This window comes from Centroberyx gerrardi, chromosome 4 (assembly GCF_048128805.1).
Source record: "Centroberyx gerrardi isolate f3 chromosome 4, fCenGer3.hap1.cur.20231027, whole genome shotgun sequence".
Classification (NCBI taxonomy): domain Eukaryota; kingdom Metazoa; phylum Chordata; class Actinopteri; order Beryciformes; family Berycidae; genus Centroberyx; species Centroberyx gerrardi.
This window is the reverse complement of record NC_136000.1, coordinates 21,608,499-21,635,170: the sequence shown is the minus strand read 5'-3', so window position 1 is coordinate 21,635,170 and position 26,672 is coordinate 21,608,499. Positions and strand designations below refer to the sequence as shown.

The 26,672-nt window shown below is 39.9% G+C and overlaps 3 protein-coding genes across 3 annotated transcripts in view; all 3 read left to right on the top strand.

The window, feature by feature from the left end:
- Positions 1–4,580, top strand: part of LOC139908419 (receptor-type tyrosine-protein phosphatase eta) — a 39,541-nt gene extending 34,961 nt beyond the window's left edge. Inside the window, exons 31-33 of the mRNA XM_078283062.1 lie at positions 34–194; positions 2,170–2,305; positions 2,840–4,580. Of these exons, the coding sequence (XP_078139188.1) occupies positions 34–194; positions 2,170–2,305; positions 2,840–2,998 (456 nt within the window). The 3' untranslated portion in view covers positions 2,999–4,580. The remainder of the gene's footprint in view (positions 1–33; positions 195–2,169; positions 2,306–2,839) is intronic.
- Positions 4,581–13,141: 8,561 nt separating this feature from the next.
- On the top strand, positions 13,142–15,132 carry LOC139908429 (receptor-type tyrosine-protein phosphatase eta). The gene is made up of 3 exons (XM_071895119.2): positions 13,142–13,245; positions 14,214–14,349; positions 14,539–15,132. Exons 1-3 carry the CDS (start codon positions 13,142–13,144, stop codon positions 14,695–14,697), a joined length of 399 nt encoding a protein of 132 aa, XP_071751220.1. The 3' UTR covers positions 14,698–15,132.
- A 4,267-nt stretch (positions 15,133–19,399) lies between these two features.
- The window catches only part of osbpl5 (oxysterol binding protein-like 5), a 48,820-nt gene continuing 41,547 nt past the window's right edge, over positions 19,400–26,672 (top strand). Inside the window, exon 1 of the mRNA XM_071895093.2 lies at positions 19,400–19,495. The gene's annotated coding sequence lies outside the window, so the exon portion shown is untranslated. The remainder of the gene's footprint in view (positions 19,496–26,672) is intronic.

Genomic DNA, 26,672 nt, shown 5'->3' with positions numbered 1-26,672 from the left:
TAAGCATGACGTGTGCGTGTGTTTGTGTTCCAGGTGAAAACAGCAGAGACTCGTTCCGTGCGTCACTTCCATTTCACGGCCTGGCCGGACCACGGGGTACCAGAGACCACCGAGCTCCTGATCAACTTCAGACACTTGGTCAGAGAGCACATGGACCAGTACTCGAGACACTCTCCTACCGTGGTCCACTGCAGGTCCGCTAACACACACACACACACACACACAGCTGACCTCAATTCCAAGGGATTGCTATTGATGAAACTAACAATTGCTTAATCTGTTTCTTTCACCAATCTGCTTTTCTGTCTTAGCCTCTCAGTCTTTGTCTACATGTTTCCATTGCTTTCTCCCTCTCCTTCTGTTGTTTCTGTCACTACCCCCCTCTCCTCCAAAGTCCAGTAACAGATTTTTAAATGATTTCTCAGAGCTTTTATCTTCTGTGGTGCTAAAATTTCATAGGGCCATTATACTAGATGATTTTAACATCCACATCGATGATCAGTCCAACTCCCTTGCCACCGATTTTTAAATATGTCAAAATCTTTTAACCTTGTTCAGCATGTTTCTGGCTGTTTCTGGCTCCACTCATAACCGTGGGCATACCCTAGATCTAGTTTTCACTCTTGGCTTGACCCTGAACTCCTTGTACATGATTCCGTTTCAGATCACAAATGTGTCATCTTTGACTCTGTTTTTCAGTCAACTGCTGTTCATCAGAAGCGTATAGTACAGCGTTTATGACCACTCTGCCCCTGCATTTTCCACCATCTTCTCTAATATGGCCAAGTACTCTCCACACTTCCCAAATATTAACAACTCTGTAAAATGGTTTAATGATCTCTGTTCTTCAGCTCGAGCCGTTAATCCATCTCCTTGGATTAATGACAGCATCCGATGCCAAAGAAGAAAATATAGAAAAACAGAGCATAGATGGAAGAAATCAAAACTCAATGTACACTACCTTCATATGAAGGATTTATTAAGTAAGCTCAATCAAAACATCAAAGACGAGAGAGCCACATATTTCTCTGGCTTAATCAGGACTAACTAACACAACTCCAGGTTCTTATTCAATACCGTTAACCAGCTTGTGAATCCAGCCCTTCCCGCGGTCCCTGCATTGTCAACTGATGATTGTGAAAAATTTGTATCTTTCTTTGTTGGCAAGATCAATGGTCTCAGGTCAAATTTTAACCCTGGTGTCCTGTGCCCCGTCTCAGAAAATTGTCCTACATTACTGTCTGAATTCACCCCTATTTCCCTGCAAAAACTCTTGGATATTGCATCCCATATGCGTCCATCTTCCCACAAAATAATTCCCACAAACATAATTCCCACAAAATTTCTTGAAGAGGTCCTGCCAGTCGTAGGCCCCAGTCTTCTCTCCATAATAAACCAATCTCTCACATCTGGCTGTGTACCTGGTTATTTTAAGACAGCAACAGTCCAACCACTCCTCAAAAAACCCAACCTTGACCCAACTCAGTTAGACAATTATAGGCCCATATCTAAATTACATTTTTTGTCCAAAATTCTAGAAAAAGCTGTTGCTGAACAACTCCTTGAAGGTCACAACATCTTCGATAAATTCCAATCTGACTTTTGCCATAAGCACAGCACTGAGACTGCACTGCTAAGAGTGACCAATGATATCCTAATGCATGCAGATAAGGGTGAATATTCCATTCTAGAGTTGCTTGACTTAACCTCTGCCTTTGACACCATTGATCATGGCATTTTAATTGATAGGGTTTGCAATTGGGTTGGTATTTCTGGCACTGCTCTTACATGGTTTTCCTCTTACTTGTCCAACAGATTTTTTAATGTCCATTTTAACAATTTTATGTCCTCCTCCACTCCTCTTCTATGTGGAGTCCCTCAGGGGTCGATCCTTGGCCCCATCCTATTTTCCTTATGCTTTCTCTGGGTCATTTGTTCAACCGTTTCCATGGCATATCTTATCACTGTTACGCTGACGACACGCAGCTGTTTTTTTCTGCTAAACCCTGAATAATAATAATGATTTTGATCTTGCTTTTATTGTTTTTGTAACCTCTGCCACTTTTCTATGTGCAGCACTTTGTAACAATGTGTTTTAAAAAGTGCTATTTAAATAAAGCTTTACTTACTTACTTACTTTCTCTCCATCTCTCTATGCATTGTCTATAGTGCTGGCGTGGGGCGTACAGGTACCTTTATAGCCATAGACCGCCTGATCTTCCAGATTGAGAAGGAGAGCATTGTGGATGTGTATGGCATCATCCATGACCTGCGCATGCACCGGCCGCTCATGGTCCAGACAGAGGTAGGCCACAGTCCCATATACCTTATACCCATATACCATATACCACATACCTGACATGGACACTACCAGCCAAAAGTTTGGACACACCTGATTGAATGTACTGTTTCTCATTATCTTAAAGCCATTTTGATCTAAAAGCTTATGCTTAAATGCCTGAAATTTGTTCTTAGACAAATATAAATAGTGAAGTTGATGCTTATGTATGAATTTCTTTCCAAAGCCTTTGCCTTTCCATCAAGGCAAAGGAAGAACCTAAAATATAAGAAACTTTTGATTTAACACTTTTTTTGGTCACTGCATAATTCCATTTGTGTTATTTCATAGTTTTGATGTCTTTACTATTATTCTAAAATGTGGAAAATAGTAAAAAACAAAGAAAAATGTGGTGTGTCCAAACTTTTGACTGGTAGTGTACCTGACAGGATTTTTTCTAAAAACAAAAATGCCCTAATGCTTCGTACGTTTGTGAGAAATAAACGGCTCATCACAACTGCTAATTCACACCAATGACTTATGTACTTGTTGTTGCCGCAGGACCAGTATGTGTTCCTAAATCAGTGTGCAATGGACATCATCAGATCAAGAACTGGAACCAACGTGGATTTAATCTACCAAAACACTGCTGCACTCTCCATTTACGAGAATGTAGAACCCAGGAAAGGTTTGCCCAAAAATGGTTACCACAATGCCTAGGCCCAGGCAGCAGCTCAGGTCTTCCACTCCTCTCTTTAACTCTCAGCAAGAGGCTGAGCAGAGAAAGGGAAATCTTTGAATAGATTTAATATATTTTTTTACATTCCCCCGCTTACACTCTTGTTAAGATTCGTCTGGATTGAAGTCTCTGTTTTCTGATATTTATTTGTTAAAAATGTTGAATGTGTGATAATGGAGGGAACTGTATATGGAGATAAAATTATGGACATAAACGCTGACCAAAAATATTTGGATTGTATATAAAAGTTTGTCAAATATATTGGAGGTTTCTTTCTTATAATTGCATATTTTTGTATTACTTAGTTGTTTTGGTTTCTGCTTGCTTACTATATGATTTATGGACATAAAAGATTTTGCTCAGGTAATATGTTGGATGCTGTATAGGTATTATAAGAAGAAAAACTTGGGTTTTATGGTTACATTATATGTATTTCATTGAATGATTGGAATAATGTAACTGCCTTTTACAACAAGTCTGCTGGTGTAATAATTCAGTGAAGCACCATGTTCCTTTTCAAAACTTGTAGCCCTTTAATAGCAATAGGTGGCACACTTTTGTTTTTTTTTGTGATTGAGGCCAAAGCTTAAAAAGGAAAACTGTTATGATCTTCCTAAGCAAATTTCTGTGCAATGCCTTTAGTGAAGGAGAAGTTTTGTTGTTTGTTTTTGTTTGTTTTGTCTTTCTGTATTTGTATGCACTGTTCTGAATAATGCACTGGATGCATTTTTGTTTCTACACTGTTTTTGTTTCTACCTGTTTTTTTAATCTATAGATGCGCCTGTCCTTACTGGTGTCATTTTTATGTAGTAAAAAACAAAAGTGCTTTGTGACACTGAATATATGCTACTCTCCTTGCGTTTGATTGATTCACTTTGATATTTGTAGACGACACTGAAAAGTCACCTTAAGCACAAACTCAGGAACTCAAGCAATATCTGAACATGAAAGTGAGCCTTTCATTGACAGACATGGTGTTAGAAGACCCATACTGCACCAGTGCCTAAAACAGCTTTTACTACGAAGGACTCACAGGTCACACTGTTTTGTTTATGTCTCCTTTGTTTTGTTTTGTTTTGTTTTGTTTTGTACACTGTACATTCCTTAAAGAAATAACAATGTTATGTCACTTCCTGCTGCACATCTCATCTATCTATGGACATTTCCTGTGATGTTTGGATCACCAGAGGAGCATGACATTTATTTTCAGCTCATAAAAGGGCAGATTTTTCCATGAGGCGGGTACGTTTTTGTTTTTTTTAAGACAATTGTATGTGTGGTTATCCTGTAGATTTGTGAAGTCGATGTTTTATTGCCTTTGTATTATAATGTACTTTACTTCAATAAGATAATATTTGTTTATGAAATTGATTAAATGCACTTATATCTGTTTTTTTGAATGAAAAACAAAAATAGCAAATAGTCAGAAAGTTTTAGAGGTTGAAACGCTTTAAAAGATGCTTGCTGGTACAATGCAACAAGGAAAAAAGGAGCAAGGATTTAGTATTTGTATACTCTTCAATCTGTCAAACAAAATGGGATTAAAGATGTTATTACGCTTTTTCCCCGTATTTGTCTCTGGCTATGTGCCTGCTTGTGATTTGCATCTGTGTGTGTGTGTGTGTGGTCCAAATCTCTCTTTTACATAATAGCACATAGCAGTTCCAATGGATTTACAGAGGTTTTTTTTACTGTCCCTGTCAGCTTTATCCATTCACAACCAGGATTTTTGATATCTGTTACAAAACTGACATCATTCAAAACATATGTTAGTTTTTCTGTTGTATAACAGTTTACAAGCTAATATCTTTGAAATGGCAAACTCCATGGTCTGCCTGACAACTACAGTAGGTAGCCTTCTGTTCTGACTACTTTCCTGCCAGCTGTTGATGAATTCGTCATGTAAATAGTTTCCAAATTGTTTCAGTCAAATAGAGGGATCAAAGGTAGCAAAACAATACAGTGTGAAGAATATGCTGCCTACTGCAGAGGAGGATTGAGCTGGCACACCTCTGCATTATTCAGGGTAACTTTGAGGATGCAGGTAGCTAAGTGCATCCTCATAGGATGAATAAATAATGGATTCCATTTCTGTTTCTTAGTTGGGAGAGAAAAAGGCTTTTATACAGAGACTGCCGAACAGCATCACAAAGTTATAATTTTACAGCTTACAGCAGGCCTACACTCTGGGGATTTTTGTACATTATGGGGGCGTTTTTGAGGGCAATCATTTTCGCACGGTAGCCTATACAGCACTGCGGCTGCAGCTCATGGCATTGGCGTTAATATGTTATGAGATTGTGTTGGCATGTCAGCTTCAATCACTGAATGGGATATGCTGGCAGGGCCCCACAGACTGGTATTTCTCCTTTCCTACATGTTCCCTCTTTCTTCTCTTCCCCCCATGTCTCCATTTCTTTCCCCAATTCTCCAGAGCTCCAGTGTAATGTACATCACAACGCTATAAGCACTCCTTGCAGCTCTGTATGTTATTATTGTCATCATTTCTGTTTCATGTCTCAGAAATCCCAAAGTTGGATCCAAAAATAGATTTTGGCCCAATATGCTGATAATATACCAAATAATTGTCACTGAAAAATCAAAACTTATTAACACTGGAAAATGTGCTGTGCAGTAATGTCAATAAATAATTTTCCATTTTAATTTTGTTTTGTTTTACAAGGAAGGTTGCATTTCTAATGTGGAAATTTAGTAAACCACACTGTGCGAGCTGAGTGAACTAAAAATACCATTTCATTTACACATTCAAATATTCTTTACCTCTCAAGGTATTCCATAGACTGCATATCTCTAAGAGCAGGCTTGCCAGAATATATCCAGATGTAGATCCAACGTGCTCCCGGTGTCATCGGGCCCCAGCCACCCTATACCATATGTTCTGGTCATGCCCAGGAGTGGCTCCATTTTCGGCTGCCATATTTGAGACATTCTCTTATATTTGTAATAAGGACATCAGCCCAGATCCTATGATTGGCGTACTCAGTGTGGTCCCTGACAGGATAACGGTCTCTGTTGCACAATCAGATGGCATAGCCTTTTCCTCTGTTGGCGCAATGCCTTATTTTACTTAATTGGAAAGCAGTTGCCCCTCCTTCACACGGGCGCTCGGGCTCTTCCTTCCTCCGAGCCCGAGGAGGTTTATGTGAGGTGACTGTTGGTGTGGAAATGTACTACGGCAGCAGCATGCTGTGGGCGTCAGAATGAAGGCACAGTAGCACACATTGTGTCCTGCTCCTCTCCAGCCAACTGCTTCACAGAGGCGCTCAGAGGCTCTCAGAGGCGTTCGCTTTGCCAGGGGCCCGCTTGGTTTTTGGACAGACATTACTGCCTGTTTTTGAGGTTTTCTTCCCAAAGCGGCTCTCTTCCAATGCGAGTAAACACATTCAGAGGTGCCATTTTATGTTTGTTGAAATGCACAAAGCAGTTTTGGCTGTGTCTATGTATGTGTGTGTGCATGTCTGTCCATATCTTGTATGTGTGCCGTTCTGCATGAAACATTCTGGTACCCAGAGTAAGGATCAGCAGCTATTTACAAGCAGAAAGGCTCTTGTGATCTGTCACCACACACCACAGTGTTCCTGACCAGCTTCAAAACCAGAAGTGTGGCCACAACACAAACAATTAAAGGCATGCCCACTGTGATCTTAGCCTCATTCTTTCATTATGGATCAGCAGCAGCAGGGGCCCTAATTAGTCGCCTTGGCTTGCTGAGGAAATGAATGGGTACTGGTTCGACTGCAGGGCTGAAACGAGACCCCCAGGGGTCTCATTCAATGTAAATAATGATGTACAACTTTTCGTTCCCCACCTATCAATAGCTCAGAAACATCCAATGGGGAACAACACAAACAAAACTGTATGAGAAGAACATGATCAACACAGATCAATCAATGACCTATAGTTTAATTACTCATCTATGGGGAGGGCAGAAAAAGAAAAAAAGGGGTGTGGGTGTGAGGTATGGGTAATTTGCTCCTCAGCAGGCCACTGCCTCGCGAGCTAGCCAAACGGGCGTGACACAGCATAGCACTGCGCAGCAGCTGAGTCTCCACTGTAGTTGTCAACTTCCTGAATTTATTACAGAACGGGTCACCCCATCAAAGAGGTCACCAAAAGGCAGCAATACAGAGTTGTATCGCTTACATTGTGTGTTAGAGGAGGAGTAGATCAACATTTTGATGTGTAATATGTGTATTTCATGTTAAAATTGTGGGAGTTACTAATGACAGTTTAGAAATGTCTAAAAGAATGGAGATTTAAGTTGTATGTTATAGTGACTGAGCATTTTTTTGGGAAGTGGCAAACTCACAGCCAAAACCCCCCCCAAAAATAAATAAATAAATAACCCAAAAACTACAAATCCTATCACTTAGATATTTACATTGTGAGTGACAAAAGGAGAACGCTGAACATTGTGATATGTAATATGTGTATGTAGTGTTAAAACTGTGGGAATTATCACAGTTTAAAAAATGTGTAAAAACGCGAAACTTGGTTAGACAGGCGAAACTACTGTCTAAGGTAGAGCACTAGTGTTGAACAAACATTCATAACTGCAACTCCGTTAACTGCAACAAACTGCAACTTTCTTGACTTGCAAAATTATCTTTTAAATTGACAAAACATCATATGTGTAATTCATGGCACAATTCAAACGGGATCAAACAATTATTTGTCTCTCGCCGTTGACTACCATACATATTTTTTCCGAAATAAGGTCCCATGGGGGACAGCGGAAGGGGAGGGACTTAGGCTCTCTATACTGCCCTACTAAATCAAAAAACAGTAACTGCATAGAGTGTGAAAGTGAGAAAAATGGCTTTAAAATTGTTTTGTTGTCGAGCTCTTTTGAAAAGGAGATTTATGGAAATGGGATGATTTTGTAATTGAAAGGCATGCTATCTTTTATTGATATTAACCTTGACTTTCAAATGACAGTTACTGTGTTTTAACTTAGTATGAACATCAGGTTTAAGGTGAATCGTACTAAATCAAAAAACAATATCTGCTATATTCTTAAAGTAGTTAACTTTTTCTGTTTCCAAATGGAATAATTCTGGGGTGCCTGGTGATGAAGCCAGTACTGTGCTCAGCCCTGCTCTTGTCATTTCTCACGTCTCTCCCCACTCTCCGTCCCATTTTTCCTGTAGGGCTGAAAAGCCCTAAAAATGTATCTCAAAGTAAAACAGGAAGATGGTCTTCTCTTTTTTTAATGATGAACTGATCACAATAAAGCTATGTAAACGTTTTGATAGTGACTTTGGAATTTGGAGGTGAACTGACAGTTTCTCCATGTTCCTCTCTCTGTGTTGAAACATTTCAAGCTGTTAAGACACCCTCTGCCTTGTGCCTATGTGGTAATTTTGATGTTTGTATGTTATTTACAACAGCTGGACTATGTATATATGCCTTTAGACCAGGCGTGGGCAATCATGGTCCTCAAGGGCTATTGTACAGCATGTATAGACCCTCTCTGGTAGTTAAAGAGCCACATTGACCAGGTAGCTCCTTAACTACCAGAGAGAATCTGGACAGTGGCCCTTGAGGATTATGATTGCCCATGCCTGATTTAGACTTAGCTTTCTTTTCACAGGTAATTCAGACATATATGTTGTAAAAATGTATTTTCTTTTCACAGGTAAATATTACATTACATTATGTCATTTAGCAGACGCTTTTGTCCAAAGCGACTTAAAAAAAGTACATTTTGTCAACAGTAGTGAAACCAAGTGCGCATAACAGTCTTCATCAGCTAAGCCTTTTAATAGGAATAAGCAGCATTTGATTTTTTTTTTTTTTAATTTAAGAAGGGGAAGAAGATAGGTTAGTTCAAGAGGGGTCCAGGTGTAACCTGAAGAGATGTGTCTTTAGTCTCCACCGAAAGATGGGCAATGATTCTGCCATTCTGACGGAAGGGGGGAGCTCGTTCCACCTATTCTATTCTTTTCACAGGTAAAACAGGTAAGTATATTTTAACTATATTTCCATTACACAGGTAAATCAGATAAGTATATTGTAAAATGTTTGGTATACTTTTCACAGGTAAATCAAGTATATTTTAACTATATTTCCATTACACAGGTAAATCAGATAACTATATTGTAAAATGTTGGGTATACTTTTCACAGGTAAATCAGGTAAGTATTTTTCAAGTGTGTTTTCTTTCCACAGGTAAATAAAGTAAATATATTCTGTTCTTTTCACAGGTAAATCAGGTATACTATTTATGTAGGTTGGAAAAAGTAATAAAGTATTCAGTGGGGCTGGAACAATATGTGCTTGGCTTAAATGACAACTCGTAAACCACGGTCTTAGTTATCAATGCTTAACGTGTTTAATGTTTAACCTTTATGCTTCATAGTAGAGTTAATGTCCAAAAATACAGAGGAGCACAGTAATGAAATATGAAAAAATGGAGGAGAACTTTTTTGCATGTAAATAATTTGGGGTTTTTGCACATATTGTTTGTTTTGTGAACATGTATCTTCGGTGGATTGAGCCGTATTTCCTTCTTTTTTTTTTTACATGCAAAACAAGCTAACAAGCCAAAAATGCAGTGAATACAGATGACAATCAAATGATTATTTTGATTTCTATTACTTAAAAATATGAACATAAAAACCTTTTCCCATCTTTCCTATCCAAGTTCATGAACCATTCCAGGTCTTCTTCTACTTTTTCTACTCAACAGCTCAACAGTTGCAAGACAGTACCAAAACTGCCTTCTGCTATGAGGCATCAGGGGACACAGTTTGGTAATGATGTCCTGCTTCTTACTTTCATCCACACCTTGATCCCTTTCTCTCAATGCTGATGGTATCTGAGCCGGAACTTTTTTCATCAAGAAGTCAAGCTCGTGGAATTCCTCCTCTTCATGGGACACTTTGAAATAAAGATTTCTTGAGCCCCGTTTCACTTGAATCTCTACCATCTCACTCAGTTTGGGTGCCTGGGCTTTCTTCAACTTTGTTGTGGACAGACCAGACTGCCATGCAAAGATGTTTGAGTTTTTCATCTCCACAACCTCCACCTTAGCATTGAGGAGCCGACGACATCTATGAAGTCGTTAAAATCGTAAACCACCCCTCCTGGGCGGGTCCGTATCTGTTGCTCTAAACCAGTGATTCTCAACCTTTTTCATATCAAGGACCCCTAATTTAGTCCACATTAGGCCCACGGACCCCCATTTGATGAGATTTCGTCTCTCAAACCCAAATCTGAGAATATTTTTATTGTTAGATACGATTTTGTCCAGAATTCCGTATGGTAGAGAGATAACAGAGGAAACTATGATCAAAACAGTCATTCTTCTACATTCTCTATAGTGTTAACTTCTTGTGAATTAAATAATGCTGAAGTTTAACAATTCATCAGTTTGCTGGAGACCCCCTGAAACTCCCTCAAGGACCCCTGGTGGTCCCCGGACCCCACGTTGAGAACCACTGCTCTAAACCATGGTGAAAGCTATCCGCACTCATTAAGGTGTGGCCTGGCTCCAGATACTTCAGGGTGATGTCTTCCATTATATTGGAGTCAGAATTCACCAGGGTCACCAGAGCTGTCAGCAGGCACCAGTTCTTGTTCTGAGACGTGCAATTGTCAACCCAAAACACTACATGCTTAACATCCCTCTCTCTCGGCAGTGGCATATTATCCTGATGATATTTCTTCTGCTTTTCGACCAGCAGTACCCTCATGCCACACAACAGAGATGATCTTCTTCCTCTTGTCCTTCTTGCCCACTGAAGCGAATGTCTAATGAAATGCTGACTCTTTGTCTCCACCTTTCACATGTTATGCAATCAGTTTGCATCTCCTCTGTGTTGTCATTGTTAGTGCTGTGTCAGAAGAACGTCTACAACTAAATAGTGTCTTTGTTGCGTGATCGTTTGTCCAAAAAGCATCTACATTTCATTATAGGCTCATATGGTGTGATCCCAGCAAACATTTTGACGTCGATCAGAGGTCTAATCAACGTTGGTCCTGGAGGTCGATACAACATCTACTGGAGGGGCTGATATGAAAGTTTTTCTGACGTTAGTCTTTCAACCCACGTTGTTTCAACGACGTGGGTTGTAAGATCAATTTAGTGAAAATGGTAATAGCTCCCAAGTTAAATTACCTCATCTATATGTTTCCCTTAACTTTCCCACCTCAATTGCTTAAATTATATAATAAAATAGTTAGTGATTTTTTTGTGGGCTGGAAAAAGGCCGTTGTGTAGCCATACCAAACTATATGCAGCCAAAGAAAAAGGTGATTTATCTCTGCCAAAATTAGACTGGTATGCCTTCTCACTCTCCCAACTATCTAAGATGAATGATTCTGCAGAACAAGCACCAGCTTGGGTCAGGACTGAGGAAGAATTGTTGTTCTCCTCTTATAGAAGCTTTCCTAACTCAGTCAGGCAGAGCTGTGCCTTTAAGAACCCTCTTCTGTCTTGTCAGAGAAACTTGGAACCAGTCACATCACTTAACTAGAGCTAACCTGTAGCTCACACCAAGAGCCTCCATATGGTTCAATAAAAAAACCTGAAAATGATTAAATAAATAAAAACAAAAGGTCAAATCAGGAATCCATGTATTGGGGGATTTAGCTGGGCAAGATGGGACAAGACCTTTTGAGGAAATTAAGAATGATTATAGTCTAGATAATGAAAATCTCTGGAGGTTCCTGCAGATTAGACACTGTATAATGGCAATGATTAAAACTACACCTGACCCTATAACTGGAATTCAAGAATTATTTTATAGAAGATGGAACAGAAGAGGCGGTGCTTCAAGGTTTTATGATTTTATTAGAGATGCTCATGCACCCAAGTTGAAAAGTTTAAAATTGATTTGGGAAAATGATATATGTGAAGGTATCACTGAAGACACACGAAAGAACCTAATAGCCATGTGGTATAAATGCTCTCGGGAAGCACAATCACAACTTGTCTTGTTTAAAAATTTAAATAGAAGTTACTGGACTCCCAGTAAATTGTCAAAACTTAAGTTGAGAAATAGTGACACCTGTTGGAGATGTGATAAAGAAACAGGTACATTAGTACATATGTTGTATAAATGTGAGAAAATAAGGAATATGTGGGACAAAATTATTTTTGAGTAGAGTGTTGAATGAGAAACTGCCTAACTCTCCAGCTGTGTGCTTGCTTGGACTGTTACCAGAACATAATAATAATTTACATCACATAACCTCCAGTTTCACATCAGATCATGTTTGCCCAAAGACAGTGGAAGCAGCAGCAGGGCTGTGGTGTGCTCCTGCCCGCTTCAAAACCTCTCCATCCGTCTCTCAAGCCTTGTTGGACGCACGGTCTGTGAGTTGCCATGTTAATAATGATGTGAACTATATATGAATGCAAAACTCAGCCGATAATACCAAGATAAGATGTTTATGTTACATGCTAATTTGATGTTGGCCCACGGTTGGCCTAGAACACGTTTGGTTATATTCAGCTATATTCACCTTAGCTGTGTTTAGTTAAATGTACCTTTGCTATGGAGATTGATTTGTATCTTAAGAAGATTGGAATTATGATTAGAATTATGCAAGAATGTATGATGATTACACTATTTAAACTATATCATTGCTTGTCATATCTTCTACCTCATCACATTTTTGCTCTGAGATTAAATCAAAGTACAACACAATTTAATGCAATAACATCTAGGGCAATACAATACAACAATTCCATGAATTTGAAGAGACTACAAACATAGCACTTAGCTTGCACAACAGTGAGCATCACTGCAGCCATAACACTGTACTCACATACTGTAGCAACAGGGATGGGACAATTGAAATTCAATATATCGCAATACAAAATGTGACACCTACGTATCATTATGACAGTACGTGGGGCAGAAAAATGAATTGTGACATTCGTTCCATTTTATTCTGCTGTGGTAATCACAAATGAGACAGCTTGCCCATCACAATTTCACAAGCTCTCCATCCAAATTATATTATTTGCACTTTCTAATGACAGCATTTTTTTTTTTTTTAAGATTTATTTTTGGCATTTTTATGCTTTATTCGACAGAGTTAGTGAGAGAGAGAGAGACAGAAAGGCATGGGGGAGAGAGAGAGGGGAGGGCATGCAGCAAATGACCGCGGGCCGGATTCGAACCCGGGTCGCTGCGGGAAGGACCGAGCACATGGACCAGTACTCCAGACACTCTCCTACCGTGGTCCACCGCAGGTCCGCTAACACACACGCGCGCACACACACAGCTGACCTCAATTCCAAGTGATTGCTATTGTTTCAGTACGCGCTCTACTCGGTGAGCCCCATGACAGCATTTTTAAATTGTTGCTTACACACTAGCAAGCCGATGCCATTGCTAGAAAGATTGGTGGCTGAGAAATAAACATAATTCTGAACAGTCATACTTTGTTGTCATTGAAATTGTATTTATTAAATCATATCGTGGTTGTATCGAATCATGAAGCCCCATGTCGCATATCAAATCGTGAGATAAGCATATTGCCTCATCCCTGTGTAGCAGTGTAAATTACCTCATGAGGGCAGCATTGTTTTTTCTTATCTCCATCAAGCATTCATTTCCCCTCTTTCCCACCTCCTAGACGACTCTTCTAGGGTGAAACTCTCTGTCCATGGGAGTCCATTCGATGACTACATCAATGCTAACTACATCCCGGTGCGTACTGACGCTCTGCAAACCCTCTGGTGTCATTAAATATCCCACTAGAATGTAATGTTTACCAGCTAATGCTAATTGGTCGCTGCTCTCTTTTTTGTGAAAATACAGGTGTTGCCTTGTAGAAAACATCCTTTGTTGCATAAAGTCATAAGCATGAAGTGTGCGTGAGTTTGTGTTCCAGGTGAAAACAGCAGAGACTCACACAGCTGCCCTCAATTCCAAGTGATTGCTATTGTTTCAGAAGCGATTAAACTAACAATTGCTTAATCTGTTTCTTTCACCAATCTGCTTTTCTGTCTTCGCCTCTCTTTCTTTGTCTACATGTTTCCATTGCTTTCTCCCTCTCCTTCTGTTGTTTCTGTCACTACCCCCCCTCCTCTCTCTCTCTCTCTCTCTCTCTCTCTCTCTCTCTCTCTCTCTCTCTCTCTCTCTCTCTCTCTCTCTCTCTCTCTCTCTCTCTCTCTCTCTCTCTCTCTCCCTTCATCTCTCTATGCATTGTCTATAGTGCTGGCGTGGGGCGTACAGGTACCTTTATAGCCATAGACCGCCTGATCTTCCAGATTGAGAAGGAGAGCATTGTGGATGTGTATGGCATCATCCATGACCTGCGCATGCACCGGCCGCTCATGGTCCAGACAGAGGTAGGCCACAGTCCCATATACCTTATACCCATATACCATATACCACATACCTGACATGGACACTACCAGCCAAAAGTTTGGACATATATATATATATATAATTATATATTATTATTATATATATATATATTATTATATATTAACAGCTCATCACAATTGCTAATTCACACCAATGACTTGTTGCCGCAGGACCAGTATGTGTTCCTAAACCAGTGTGCAATGGACATCATCAGATCAAGAACTGGAACCAATGTGGATTTAATCTACCAAAACACTGCTGCACTCTCCATTTACGAGAATGTAGAACCCAGGAAAGGTTTGCCCAAAAATGGTTACCACAATGCCTAGGCCCAGGCAGCAGCTCAGGTCTTCTACTCCTCTCTTTAACTCTCAGCAAGAGGCTGAGCAGAGAAAGGGAAATCTTTGAATAGATTTAATATATTTTTTTACATTCCCCCGCTTACACTCTTGTTAAGATTCGTCTGGATTGAAGTCTCTGTTTTCTGATATTTATTTGTTAAAAATGTTGAATGTGTGATAATGGAGGGAACTGTATATGGAGATAAAATTATGGACATAAACGCTGACCAAAAATATTTGGATTGTATATAAAAGTTTGTCAAATATATTGGAGGTTTCTTTCTTATAATTGCATATTTTTGTATTACTTAGTTGTTTTGGTTTCTGCTTGCTTACTATATGATTTATGGACATAAAAGATTTTGCTCAGGTAATATGTTGGATGCTGTATAGGTATTATAAGAAGAAAAACTTGGGTTTTATGGTTACATTATATGTATTTCATTGAATGATTGGAATAATGTAACTGCCTTTTACAACAAGTCTGCTGGTGTAATAATTCAGTGAAGCACCATGTTCCTTTTCAAAACTTGTAGCCCTTTAATAGCAATAGGTGGCACACTTTTGTTTTTTTTTGTGATTGAGGCCAAAGCTTAAAAAGGAAAACTGTTATGAGCTTGAGTGTTTCAATATCTAGAATTTTATTCTAGATGTTTCTGTGCAATGCCTTTAGCGAATGAGAAGTTTTGTTGTTTGATTTTGTCTTTCTGTATTTGTATGCACTGTTCTGAATAATGCACTGGATGCATTTTTGTTTCTACACTGTTTTTGTTTCTACCTGTTTTTTTAATCTATAGATGCGCCTGTCCTTACTGGTGTCATTTTTATGTAGTAAAAAACAAAAGTGCTTTGTGACACTGAATATATGCTACTCTCCTTGCGTTTGATTGATTCACTTTGATATTTGTAGACGACACTGAAAAGTCACCTTAAGCACAAACTCAGGAACTCAAGCAATATCTGAACATGAAAGTGAGCCTTTCATTGACAGACATGGTGTTAGAAGACCCATACTGCACCAGTGCCTAAAACAGCTTTTACTACGAAGGACTCACAGGTCACACTGTTTTGTTTATGTCTCCTTTGTTTTGTTTTGTTTTGTTTTGTTTTGTTTTGTACACTGTACATTCCTTAAAGAAATAACAATGTTATGTCACTTCCTGCTGCACATCTCATCTATCTATGGACATTTCCTGTGATGTTTGGATCACCAGAGGAGCATGACATTTATTTTCAGCTCATAAAAGGGCAGATTTTTCCATGAGGCGGGTACGTTTTTTTTTTTTTTAAGACAATTGTATGTGTGGTTATCCTGTAGATTTGTGAAGTCGATGTTTTATTGCCTTTGTATTATAATGTACTTTATTTCAATAAGATAATATTTGTTTATGAAAATGATTAAATGCACTTTCTGTTTTTATATCTGTTTTTATATCTTTTATATCTGTTTTTTTAATGAAAAACAAAAATAGCAAATAGAAAGTTTTAGAGGTTGAAACACTTTAAAAGATGCTTGCTGGTACAATGCAAAAAGAAAAAAAGGAGCAAGGATTTAGTATTTGTATACTCTTCAATCTGTCAAACAAAATGGGATTAAAGATGTTATTACACTTTTCCCCTGTATTTGTCTCTGGCTATGTGCCTGCTTGTGATTTGCATCTGTGTGTGTGTGTGTGTGTGGTCCAAATCTCTCTTTTACATAATAGCACATAGCAGTTCCAATGGATTTACAGAGGTTTTTTTTACTGTCCCCGTCAGCTTTATCCATTCACAGCAGGATTTTTGATACCTAAGCCGACGTCATTCAAAACATATGTTAGTTTTTCTGTTGTATAACAGTTTACAAGCTAAAACTCCATGGTCTGCCTGGCAACTTCAAGTTGTCAGGCACAAGACAGACAGTCTACCTATTCTATGTAGCTTAACTTACCCGGCACCACCAGCCTTAGACTCTAATTGCACAAAAGGAAAAACTCCCAAGAAAAACCTTAGTAGGAAAAAATTGGAAGACACCTTGGGCGGGCTGAAGAAAAGAGGGATCCCCGCAGCCGCACACACACACACACACACACACACACACACACATAGTCGTAATTCACGTCCAGGTGAGAGCAGCATCAGGGATGGGACTAGGGCCAGCGCCGACGACCGTCAGAGCCGGGGCAGCACCTGTCCACTGGCAGCTAGAAACACTGCACCGGAATCTGAGAAAGGGGGGAGAAAACCAGCCACACACACACACACACACACAGCTGTGCAAATGCAACACATATACTCAGACATATTTGGCCACAGACACACTCGTACAGACAGCAGATAGAAAGTGACTAGACACAGTGTAACCAGGAGGCAGCCCTGTGCTATGTTCCCAACGGCAAATTCCTATATAAATACGACCTAAGCTAAGGTAAAAGAATAGACTGTGTCGATCCCAAGCTAACGGTGAGAATAAGTAGGTTTTGAGTCTAGATTTGAAGATTTCGACAGAATTAGCTTCCCTGATTGTAAGAGGTAGCTGGTTCCACAAACTACAGTAGGTAGCCTTCTGTTCTGACTACTTTCCTGCCAGCTGCTGATGAATTCATCATGTAAATAGTTTCCAAATTGTTTCAGTCAAATAGAGGGATCAAAGGTAGCAAAACAATACAGTGTGAAGAATATGCTGCCTACTGCAGAGGAGGATTGAGCTGGCACACCTCTGCATTATTCAGGGTAACTTTGAGGATGCAGGTAGCTAAGTGCATCCTCATAGGATGAATAAATAATGGATTCCATTTCTGTTTCTTAGTTGGGAGAGAAAAAGGCTTTTATACAGAGACTGCCGAACAGCATCACAAAGTTATAATTTTACAGCTTACAGCAGGCCTACACTCTGGGGATTTTTGTACATTATGGGGGCGTTTTTGAGGGCAATCATTTTCACACGGTAGCCTATACAGCACTGCGGCTGCAGCTCATGGCATTGGGGTTAATATGTTATGAGATTGTGTTGGCATGTCAGCTTCAATCACTGAATGGTATTTCTCCTTTCCTACATGTTCCCTCTTTCTTCTCTTCCCCCCATGTCTCCATTTCTTTCCCCCATTCTCCAGAACTCCAGTGTAATGTACATCACAACGCTGCAAGCACTTCTTGCAGCTCTGTATGTTATTATTGTCATCATTTCTGTTTCATGTCTCAGAAATCCCAAAGTTGGATCCAAAAATAGATTTTAGCTTTTGGCTGCCTGTCTCTAGTTTCCTATCGTCTCGATAAAGAAAGGTGCACAGGGGGCTGCAGAATTTATTCTAGCCTATCGTTGCTGTCAGATGAAAACCTTGTATCTCCAAAATGTCACCTTTTCAGGAACTATATGAAAAACAGCCTTGTGTTTAGAATGTTGACATGTATTTTTGATGTTATCCAATGGGTTCTGAAAGGGTTTCAAAAGCCCAAGAGGACAGAGCATTTTCTCAACACAGAGGAGACCATGTAATCCTTCAATAGAAGTTAACGGAAATTACCAAAATTGGAGTTATGAGGTTTTTGCACAACAACTGTGCTATGCAACCAGCAGAGTACAGAGATTAAAATGGGACACAAACATAACTGGGTGCTCCAAATTTAATGATGAGATCAAATGCTTGTGTGCCAGTAAATCCACTATAATGGATTACTTTGGGATATTTCAGATTCTGATTGGTACAGTAAATGTTTTTTGTTTCAGCTGTCTTTGAAAATAGTAAAAACAAAAGTTACAAATGAATATTCATGCACCTATTATGTGGAGGAAAACACAACCACTCAGGATGGCTCTCATCAGTCGGACTGGGATTTGTTAGATCTGGCCATTACCTTCTTTGGGTCTCTGCCTCTATGGTTATACTCTGCATGCATCAGGACTTCAAGATCAAGGCTAGACACTACAAGGAGTGTATGTGACTCTTCATCTGATCCTATCTTACTAGTAAAAAAAAAAAGCTTTTTAATTGAATCCTATTGGGCTACACATTTTAGATTTTAAATTATCTTTACTCACTAGTCACTATTTTTTAGTCTCTAATCCAATTATTCTAGTTATTATGTATCGTTACTAGCAATTATTAATTTGAATATATTATATATTTTATATATTGAATATTATAATTTGTACTTCTGCTGTTATAGTTGCTATCAAACAGTGACTAGTGTTATTTTGATAACTTCTAGTTTTTATCCAAATGAAGATATCAACATCAACTTGTCAAGTGATTATGACTAGTCAAAACTAGATGTTGATCATAACTGTAGGTTTTACTAGTCAAACTGAAAATGCTGACAGGTCACATTAAACATAAACCAACACAAACATATAAGTAGGCTATACCAAAAATGAAAAGTATAAATTAAGGAATATGTCTAGTACAGATATACATTAATAAAAGTGTCGATTTTGTGAGTAATTCTGGTGCGCTGGAGTACGAATTATTTAACTAAGGAATATGTCTCTTAATGAGGTGGTATATAGTATCAAACTGAATAAATATGACCTGCATTACAAAATCCAACTTGGACAGTTGCTGTACGCAGCTGTGGCCGCTGGGGTCGCTAGAGCTCCCTGCAGGAGCCAGATGAACCGCAGCAGGAGGATCCAGTCCACACTCTCCATGTTTAGACGGAGCAACTTCTCTGGCCGCCTCCAGCCGTCTGCCACAGCCCGCTGCTCCTCCAGCCTGGCTAGACCCCGTGCCATGAAGCTGTGCCAGAGTGGAGGACTGTGAAGGAAGGTCTGAAACAACTGCATGTGCGTTACCGTAATCGAGACACAGTAAGTTTATCTTTAACTATTCATCTGATGATACCGAATCAACACGGCGAGAAACAGAACTTGCTATTTTCAGTTGGCTAGCGTTACTTGCTTTTCTTTAACTGCTAACAGTTAACGTTAGATGTTTTACGTGCTAGCTAGCTAGCGGGGCTCAACTAGCATTGGCTGGCACAGTGGTGTTTTTTCAATATCCATTATCCAGACGTCAATTTTATGTAACGTTATCATAGCGAGACAACATTTGGAAGTATTTGGTCAGTGGTGGTAGTATTTATCTCTCTCGGGTTACCGGCTGGCTGGGTAACGGTTACTAGTGACGTTACTAGCTACAAAGTAAACCTACAGCACCACATTAGCGCGTTAGCTGAACGGACGATGCCCCATGCGGTTGCAGCTTGGTTGTCACTTGTTTGCATGGCAACCATGAACCTAGCCGATGTCTGGGCTGGCTATGACAGGCAAGGGCGGGTAGCTTTGTGGGATTTTCTCATATTTGTTAGATATACCTTTCTAATATAACCAGCTCCAAGTGTAGCGGTTAATGATCTGACCATCAGCGGAATGGATAACCTGTAAAACGCATATGACAGAGCAGATTAACGTTAGTCATATGAAAGCTAACCATAGCAATGACCTGTTAATAACCTCAACTAACCAATGCCGATACACTCTACGATAGTGTAACATTTACACTACTACAGTACAACACATGTAATGCACGATATCGCATGCAGTAGTCATAATGTAGTGTGTAACGTTAATTGCAGAGGACTGTATAGAGACATATAGGGCTGTAGACACTTCAATGTCAAATACATGCAGTGCAGGCCAAGACATCTCTGCAGCGGTATACCCCTCTGTTGCTGGTGTGCTGCCAAAGCTGTAACCTTTCTCATGTGTTCACTACCAACACATGGTGGTTGTCAACAAGCTTTTCTGCTAAGTCCTCTCCTAGCTAATATTGAAGTACTCAGAGCTAATGTAAGGGTATTTTGGAGAGTGAGAACTCAGATGTTGTGATGCTTTTTCCTTCTCATGGCACAGCATGCACTGTCTGAATGTGATCAACATGACTAGAAATGAACAGAGGGGTTTATGATATCTGATCTTGATGAGATCATGAATAAATGTGGAGATTTCACTTGTGCCATTTCACCATATCCATCTCTGCCTGCTCTTAGTAGAGATAGAGGAGCTCATCATCTTTAATTGTGTGGTATTAGGTGTAGTTAGGCTCTGCTAGAGAGGAGAATAACACAGTGGTGCACTTTAGTTAATGGGTAAGGTTTTACTGGAACATGTAGCAGAAAATGCTGGAAAAAATAATCTGAAGAGAAGACAGTCTAAGCACAAATGGAAATGATTACCAGAGTGCTAGAAGTGAAATGTTTGGTGACATTGGGAAAGTCGCAGCTGGGTGAGAAAACGCTGTGCAACAACCTGGCTCTTGTTCCCCACTTTTTTCTTCTGGTCGTATTTGCCTTGTTGCCCCTTCTTTCCACCATCTGTCTGGGCTTGGGTGCTACACTCCATCTTTCAGAGCAGGTTATGCAGAACATTTCGGTTATAAAGGGCTTGGTCCAACTTTAGAATTCCCTGTCAGACTCTGACTTGCATTGGAAAAAATTGATCTGATATTGAATGACCGCAAAATGTCAGACTGCAAATAGTGCCAGTAGCAGAGTTGGTAACACACCAGGCATTTGAAAGTCAATAATAATGACTGGCAGTTGGAAATAGGCCAAGATCTATAACAAAAACAGCCATTTATTGTCTGTCCTCCTCTTTGTTTATGTTTGCTATCAGGTCTATGTAGCTATAAATATTTCTCTTTCCTTCCATTAGATTGATTTTTAATCTTCTATAACCCAACATGTCTCTATCTAGGCACAGTTTTAGCTGAGTTTCTTGAACATATGAAATTTGGGGTCACTGAGGTTTTTGTATTGATGGGAGGTTTGCTGTGCTGATCTGTTCTCATCCAAAGCCTTGTTGTGCCGTGTGAGAATCTGCCCTGCACTAATCAGGCAGGGAGATTTAATGGTGTTGGTCCCTAAGCCTATCAACTAGAACTGTGGCTTTCCTCTGCCAGGAATGACAAATGGAGAGTGATAGTGAATGAAGGAAAGAGAGGGATGAGTGTGAAGAGCTGTCTGAGTCACTTTCTGAGGGCGGTGAGTGCTGAATCTTTTATCATTGCTTTTTCTAGCAGGAAGTTACAGCAACAGATGTCCCAACTCCCATGCTGTTCTGAGGAATGCTCAAAAAAACACCATGCCTAAACACGTACTGTAGATTTCTATGGACCTCTATCGCAGGAGCCACCTGAGGTCACTCTCTTACAGTCAATATCAGGGTTTGGTGAATTGCTAATCTTTCTCTGGAACGTCAGTTGAGCACCGCAAAGCCGTTGACTTGCTTTGAATGACCAGCTGGATCTTCAGCTTTATCTGTTGGCTGAGTCTGTCATGAGGGAAGTCATGGATGCCAGAGAGCTGCCCAATAGAGACAAAACCTGCTGAGCAGTATGGATAGACACCCCCGCTTTGAACCCCAGCAGCCAGCAATGGCTGTACACCTGTGCATTTAAAACATCTTTACCGCTTTGCATGCCTTAATTTGTATGTGTGCCTGTGGTGCAACTGTTAATACTCGGTGTGCTTTTCCCTTGGAGCGGCACACTGGCTTTAGTTGGTGTACCTTAAACCATTAGTTTGAATCTGACAGCTCTTTACTATGGGAGTGTCCTACTCCAGGGTTTGATAAGTGGCTCAGTGCCGTTCCAGCTCCCCTGAGACCTAAATGCTTTCCCCGACATCTAGTGGGGGAATCTAGGCTAATACTGCTCCATATTGAATCTGTCTCTCTCTGCCCCCAGAGAGCAAACGCACTTTTAGCAGCCTCCATTGTGCCAAGATCCCCCCCCCCTTCTGCTCTTGTGGAGTTTTTTTTGTCCTAAGTCACTTTACAGCTGCAACTTGGCCTTTATATGTCTCAAAGCAGGTTCCTCTCACAGAATGCCATTCTTTCCCAGTGAAAAAACGAATTTCCCTGTGAATAAAATAAGAAATACGGATGTTTTCAAGCTTATGATTTAGCTGCACCATTAAACTGAGAAAAAGAGAGCGCACAAGATGACATATGGTCCATTGTAGGAAGCCGTTAAAGGTGTTAGGCCGAATGCACACATTGTTAATCCAGAGACACACTGTAAAAGATAGATTACATCATTGTGGATTTTGTTACACCTGTTTGCCCATGAGACAACTCTTCTATTATCATCCTAGCAGTTTTCTATGCTGACACCAGTATTATAACAGCGTATAACATCTCTAGACACTAACCTTTCGTGTCGGCATCACAATAATCTACAATCTGTTTTTATTCTCTAATGAGGAGGTAACGATATATTCAGCTGACACAGTACTGAGTTCAGAGTTTGATATTATCACAATATTTTGAGCAAAAACTGAAAAAAATTGAGGGTAATGAAAAACTTAACTCAACGATGCATATCATCAAACTTTTGTATCGCAAAATTTCCTGTCACACTTTTTTTTTTACATTCCTGTTCTCTAAGCAGCAAAATTGTTGTTATTTATCTCACCTCATTCTCTCACTCTTCCTCTGTCTCTTGCTTACCATCACTCTCTCTCTCTCTCTCTCTCTCTCACACTCACGCTTGCACGCACACACACACACACACACACACACACACAGTCAGAGTTTGTGACTAACCCCTGACCCCTGACGTTTGTTCCTAGGCTGCTGGTTTGGGTGGGCTTAGCCGGTGTGTGTGTATTTATAGAGAGGAGGTTTAAGATGGTAGATCCACTGCTCTTCCCTTTACAGAGGCAGTGGCTGGAAGACAGTTCTCACGGCAGCGCCTCTGCAATCGATATCCACCTCTCACTGAACTGTAGCTTAGTGTATGGGGCTGCTGCTTGCCAACTTTACTCACTTGAAGATGGAATCACAGAATCTGGGTTATAAAAGGGAATTCAGACAAATGCAAAATACCATATTATTGTAAGGTTTTGTGCGAATTGTTGTAGAAATGGTGAAACATTTGTTATTTTGTTTAATTTCTGTCATGAAAGCATGAAAGAGTAATTTATTTAAACATCATAGCAATATGTATATAGGGCAGAGCTGCATATTTTAGGCGCTGTATGTTTATGTTGTGTGTACGTGCTTGTCTGTACATGTATGTTAAAAAATACACATGGCTTTGTAATGGGACGATAAACAGAGTTGTTGTCTTCTTAGTTGTTTTTCAGAGTAAATATTTTGAAACAAACAGTGTCTAATTATTACAAGTTACACCCAGTAAAGAAGAGGGCAGCAATTTTAAGCTGTAGGCTAATTGTGTAAAATCTAGCTTTAATATCCATTTCATTTTACGGGCTATAGACCCTTTTCACAGCTTCCATATTGAGAAACCGGTGCATTACATCTTCTTGTGGCAACTTTATTTTTGCAAAGAAGTAACTCAAGGTGAAAATCTTGTAGCCTGTCTCTGGTTTAGATCCAGGACTCTACAAAAATAGTCTTTGTATTTCACCAATGTTAATTTTGGGAAGGTTGTGGAGAGATTTAGTGAAGGTCAGAGCTGGCAATAGGAAGTTGTAATGCACCTGTTTCTCAATGCAGAAGCTGTTACCATGACGATGTGAAAAGGGCCTATAGCTGGCAGAAGCATCTTGCTTTGGTTTGCACATTGGCTTGACTTGGATGTCATTGATAGAAGGCGGGTCCTACTGTAACCACAGAGAACATTAACTGTTGGTTAAATAATTTATTTTGGAGAGGAAAATGCAGAAATTACACATGTAGTGACCCGGAAGTGGTATGTTTGTTTACAAGGAGAAAATGGAAGAAAGACCCCCCCTCCTGTCTCGTCTCTCACATTGTACCTGAATGTGCGCATTAACATGAAGCGTTCAACGGAACTTCTTTCAAAATGTTAAAGTTTATAGCCTGATACTGGCGTTCTGATGCAACTTTACAAAACACACTCAGCTTCTCATTCTCAGTGATGAGGTAGAAGGAGTTGTTTTCTGTAGGCTAATCGTGGTACATGCATGTAAAAACAGACAGAATTAACATTAAAGGGATGGAAAACGTAAAAAAATAAATGAGCAAAAAACTCCAGTCACACTGGAATTGTCCTTTTTAAAATTGATTTTGTGAGGCTGTATTCAATACATCCAGTCAGTCAAATGTGGAAAATGTGTAATCTTGCAGAATGATGCCCCAAGAGAGATTCCATTTCCTCTTGGGCTGAAACACTGTGGTCTCTCACTCCTCTATTACACTTTTGACTAGGCTACCATTTAAAGTACAATTCACTGTTGGGTTTCAAGTTGTGAGGCTAATGCAGTGTCTTATTAGACCCACCCTGCTTCGTAATTACAGTGCATAAACAAAACATCAGTTTAATCAAAGCTAAATGGTTACCAAGCTCATCTGTTGTCATCTGTTTTCTTCATCTGTTCTAAAAGCTGTTTCTGAGCGCCAGGCCTTGCACAGAGATTTTGTCCCGTCCCTGAAAATGATTGGCGCTGTGGACACCCCATGTCAGATGCTGATAATCTGCAGTTTTAAGGGCTAAGCTGCAGTTTCTGTGTTGAGTTTACAGGAAGGTTGTCGTCAATGTTTGACACACTTTGAACACTTTTGGAGCAGGGAGAGTGTTTTATTACGAAAGAGGTGTTGCTGAGAGGCTTGATTACGTCATGGTTTTAGCAGCAGGCTGTTAAAGCCCTTTTTGGAGGGTCATCGTGGCTCTGCGCAGGCTTGGTGGGATTGGCTCTGATTTTTGGACCTGGTATCCTGTATTATTCTGGTGTTGACATGACAAGTGGCACTTACGTCATCGGCTACTGATTAATCAATTGCCATTAATGGGGTAATATCACACCTCTCTGTTGTTTTAGGGTCAGCATTGATGTGTATGTGTGTGTTTGTGAGACTGCAGTAGCAGTTTTGCTACTGGAGGAGGCAGGCGCAGGAGGAAAGTGCCACTGTGTTAGATTACACTAAAAGGAAACTTGTGATACTCAAGCGTGGCTGTCTTTTCCAACCAGCTCCCAGAAAGACCTCAGGTTTCAGAGCGTGCACAGTTTCCATAACACGGGCCCATCACCTGACTACAGTCATAATAGACGTAAATGAAGGCTAAACATAAGTATGACCTCATCTCCGTAACAGTTAAGATTAGAATGCTTAGTCAACTCTAATGCTAAAATGTGATCATTTTGTGGATGCAGTACTGCTTAGATTTTACTGTTGGTTTGGGCATTTTTTATGCTACTTTCTCTGACTATTGTACATTGCAGAGTTTCAGCCAAAAAATGTGATTGGGAAATGGCATATTCTAGTCATACTGATAATTCCCATAAAGCACAGCTAGCCTGAATAACTGGATGTAGTGAATCGGCAGTAACCTCAATGAGGTTAGTATTGCAATATTCAGGACAAGGTTCTTTATGGTTTTGGTGGAGGAATCCTCTCATCCAGTCAGGGTCGAGTCTTGATGAATTCAGATGAATCTCAGAGATCCTACAGTGGGTGTGAATGTTTATGTTTAAGAACGAACCAAACCTAATCTCCGTACTGGTAGACTCCCTGCCCTACTTCTCCTTGTACCGGACCAGAACTGTGATAAGGCTGCTAACCGATTTAGTAATCACAGCCTGATTCAAGAACCCAACCACCCACTGTTCAATTATGAAGATGAATTGCCATTCACGCTTCATTTATCATATTTTGGTGATTATTAGACAGAGTGTCTGTCTTTGGTTTCATATTTAGCGGTGTAGGATAATGTTAATGTACCCTATGTTATGCAGCAAAATCTAGTTTAATAATTAGGCTTTTTTCAAAAGGGAAAAAGGCTAAGGCAATGCTTGCAAAAGCTATGGTTATGAAACCACTGTGGAGCAGTGGGTTATCAATAACAAACATGCACGTTCAGGAATGCATTTTCACAGCAAGCCCTTGTGCCAGGGCTACACAATAGAGACAAACTGAGGCCAAATGATACATTTTCTTTGTGTTTACATTTTATTAGCTGTGGGTGAAATTTTCCAGCTGTGCGGCCATTTCACATGAACTTGTGCCACCTGAACAGGATATTTCGTAATAGGTTGTTTTTGTCTTGTCTGAAGCGACA

Excerpts from the sequence above, each read along its gene's own strand:
- LOC139908429 (XM_071895119.2), top strand. The coding sequence starts at position 13,142 with ATGCAGCAAATGACCGCGGGCCGGATTCGAACCCGGGTCGCTGCGGGA. Across the intron at positions 13,246-14,213 it reads CCTACCGTGGTCCACCGCAG|TGCTGGCGTGGGGCGTACAG; the intron begins GTCCGCTAACAC and ends CATTGTCTATAG. Across the intron at positions 14,350-14,538 it reads CGCTCATGGTCCAGACAGAG|GACCAGTATGTGTTCCTAAA; the intron begins GTAGGCCACAGT and ends TTGTTGCCGCAG.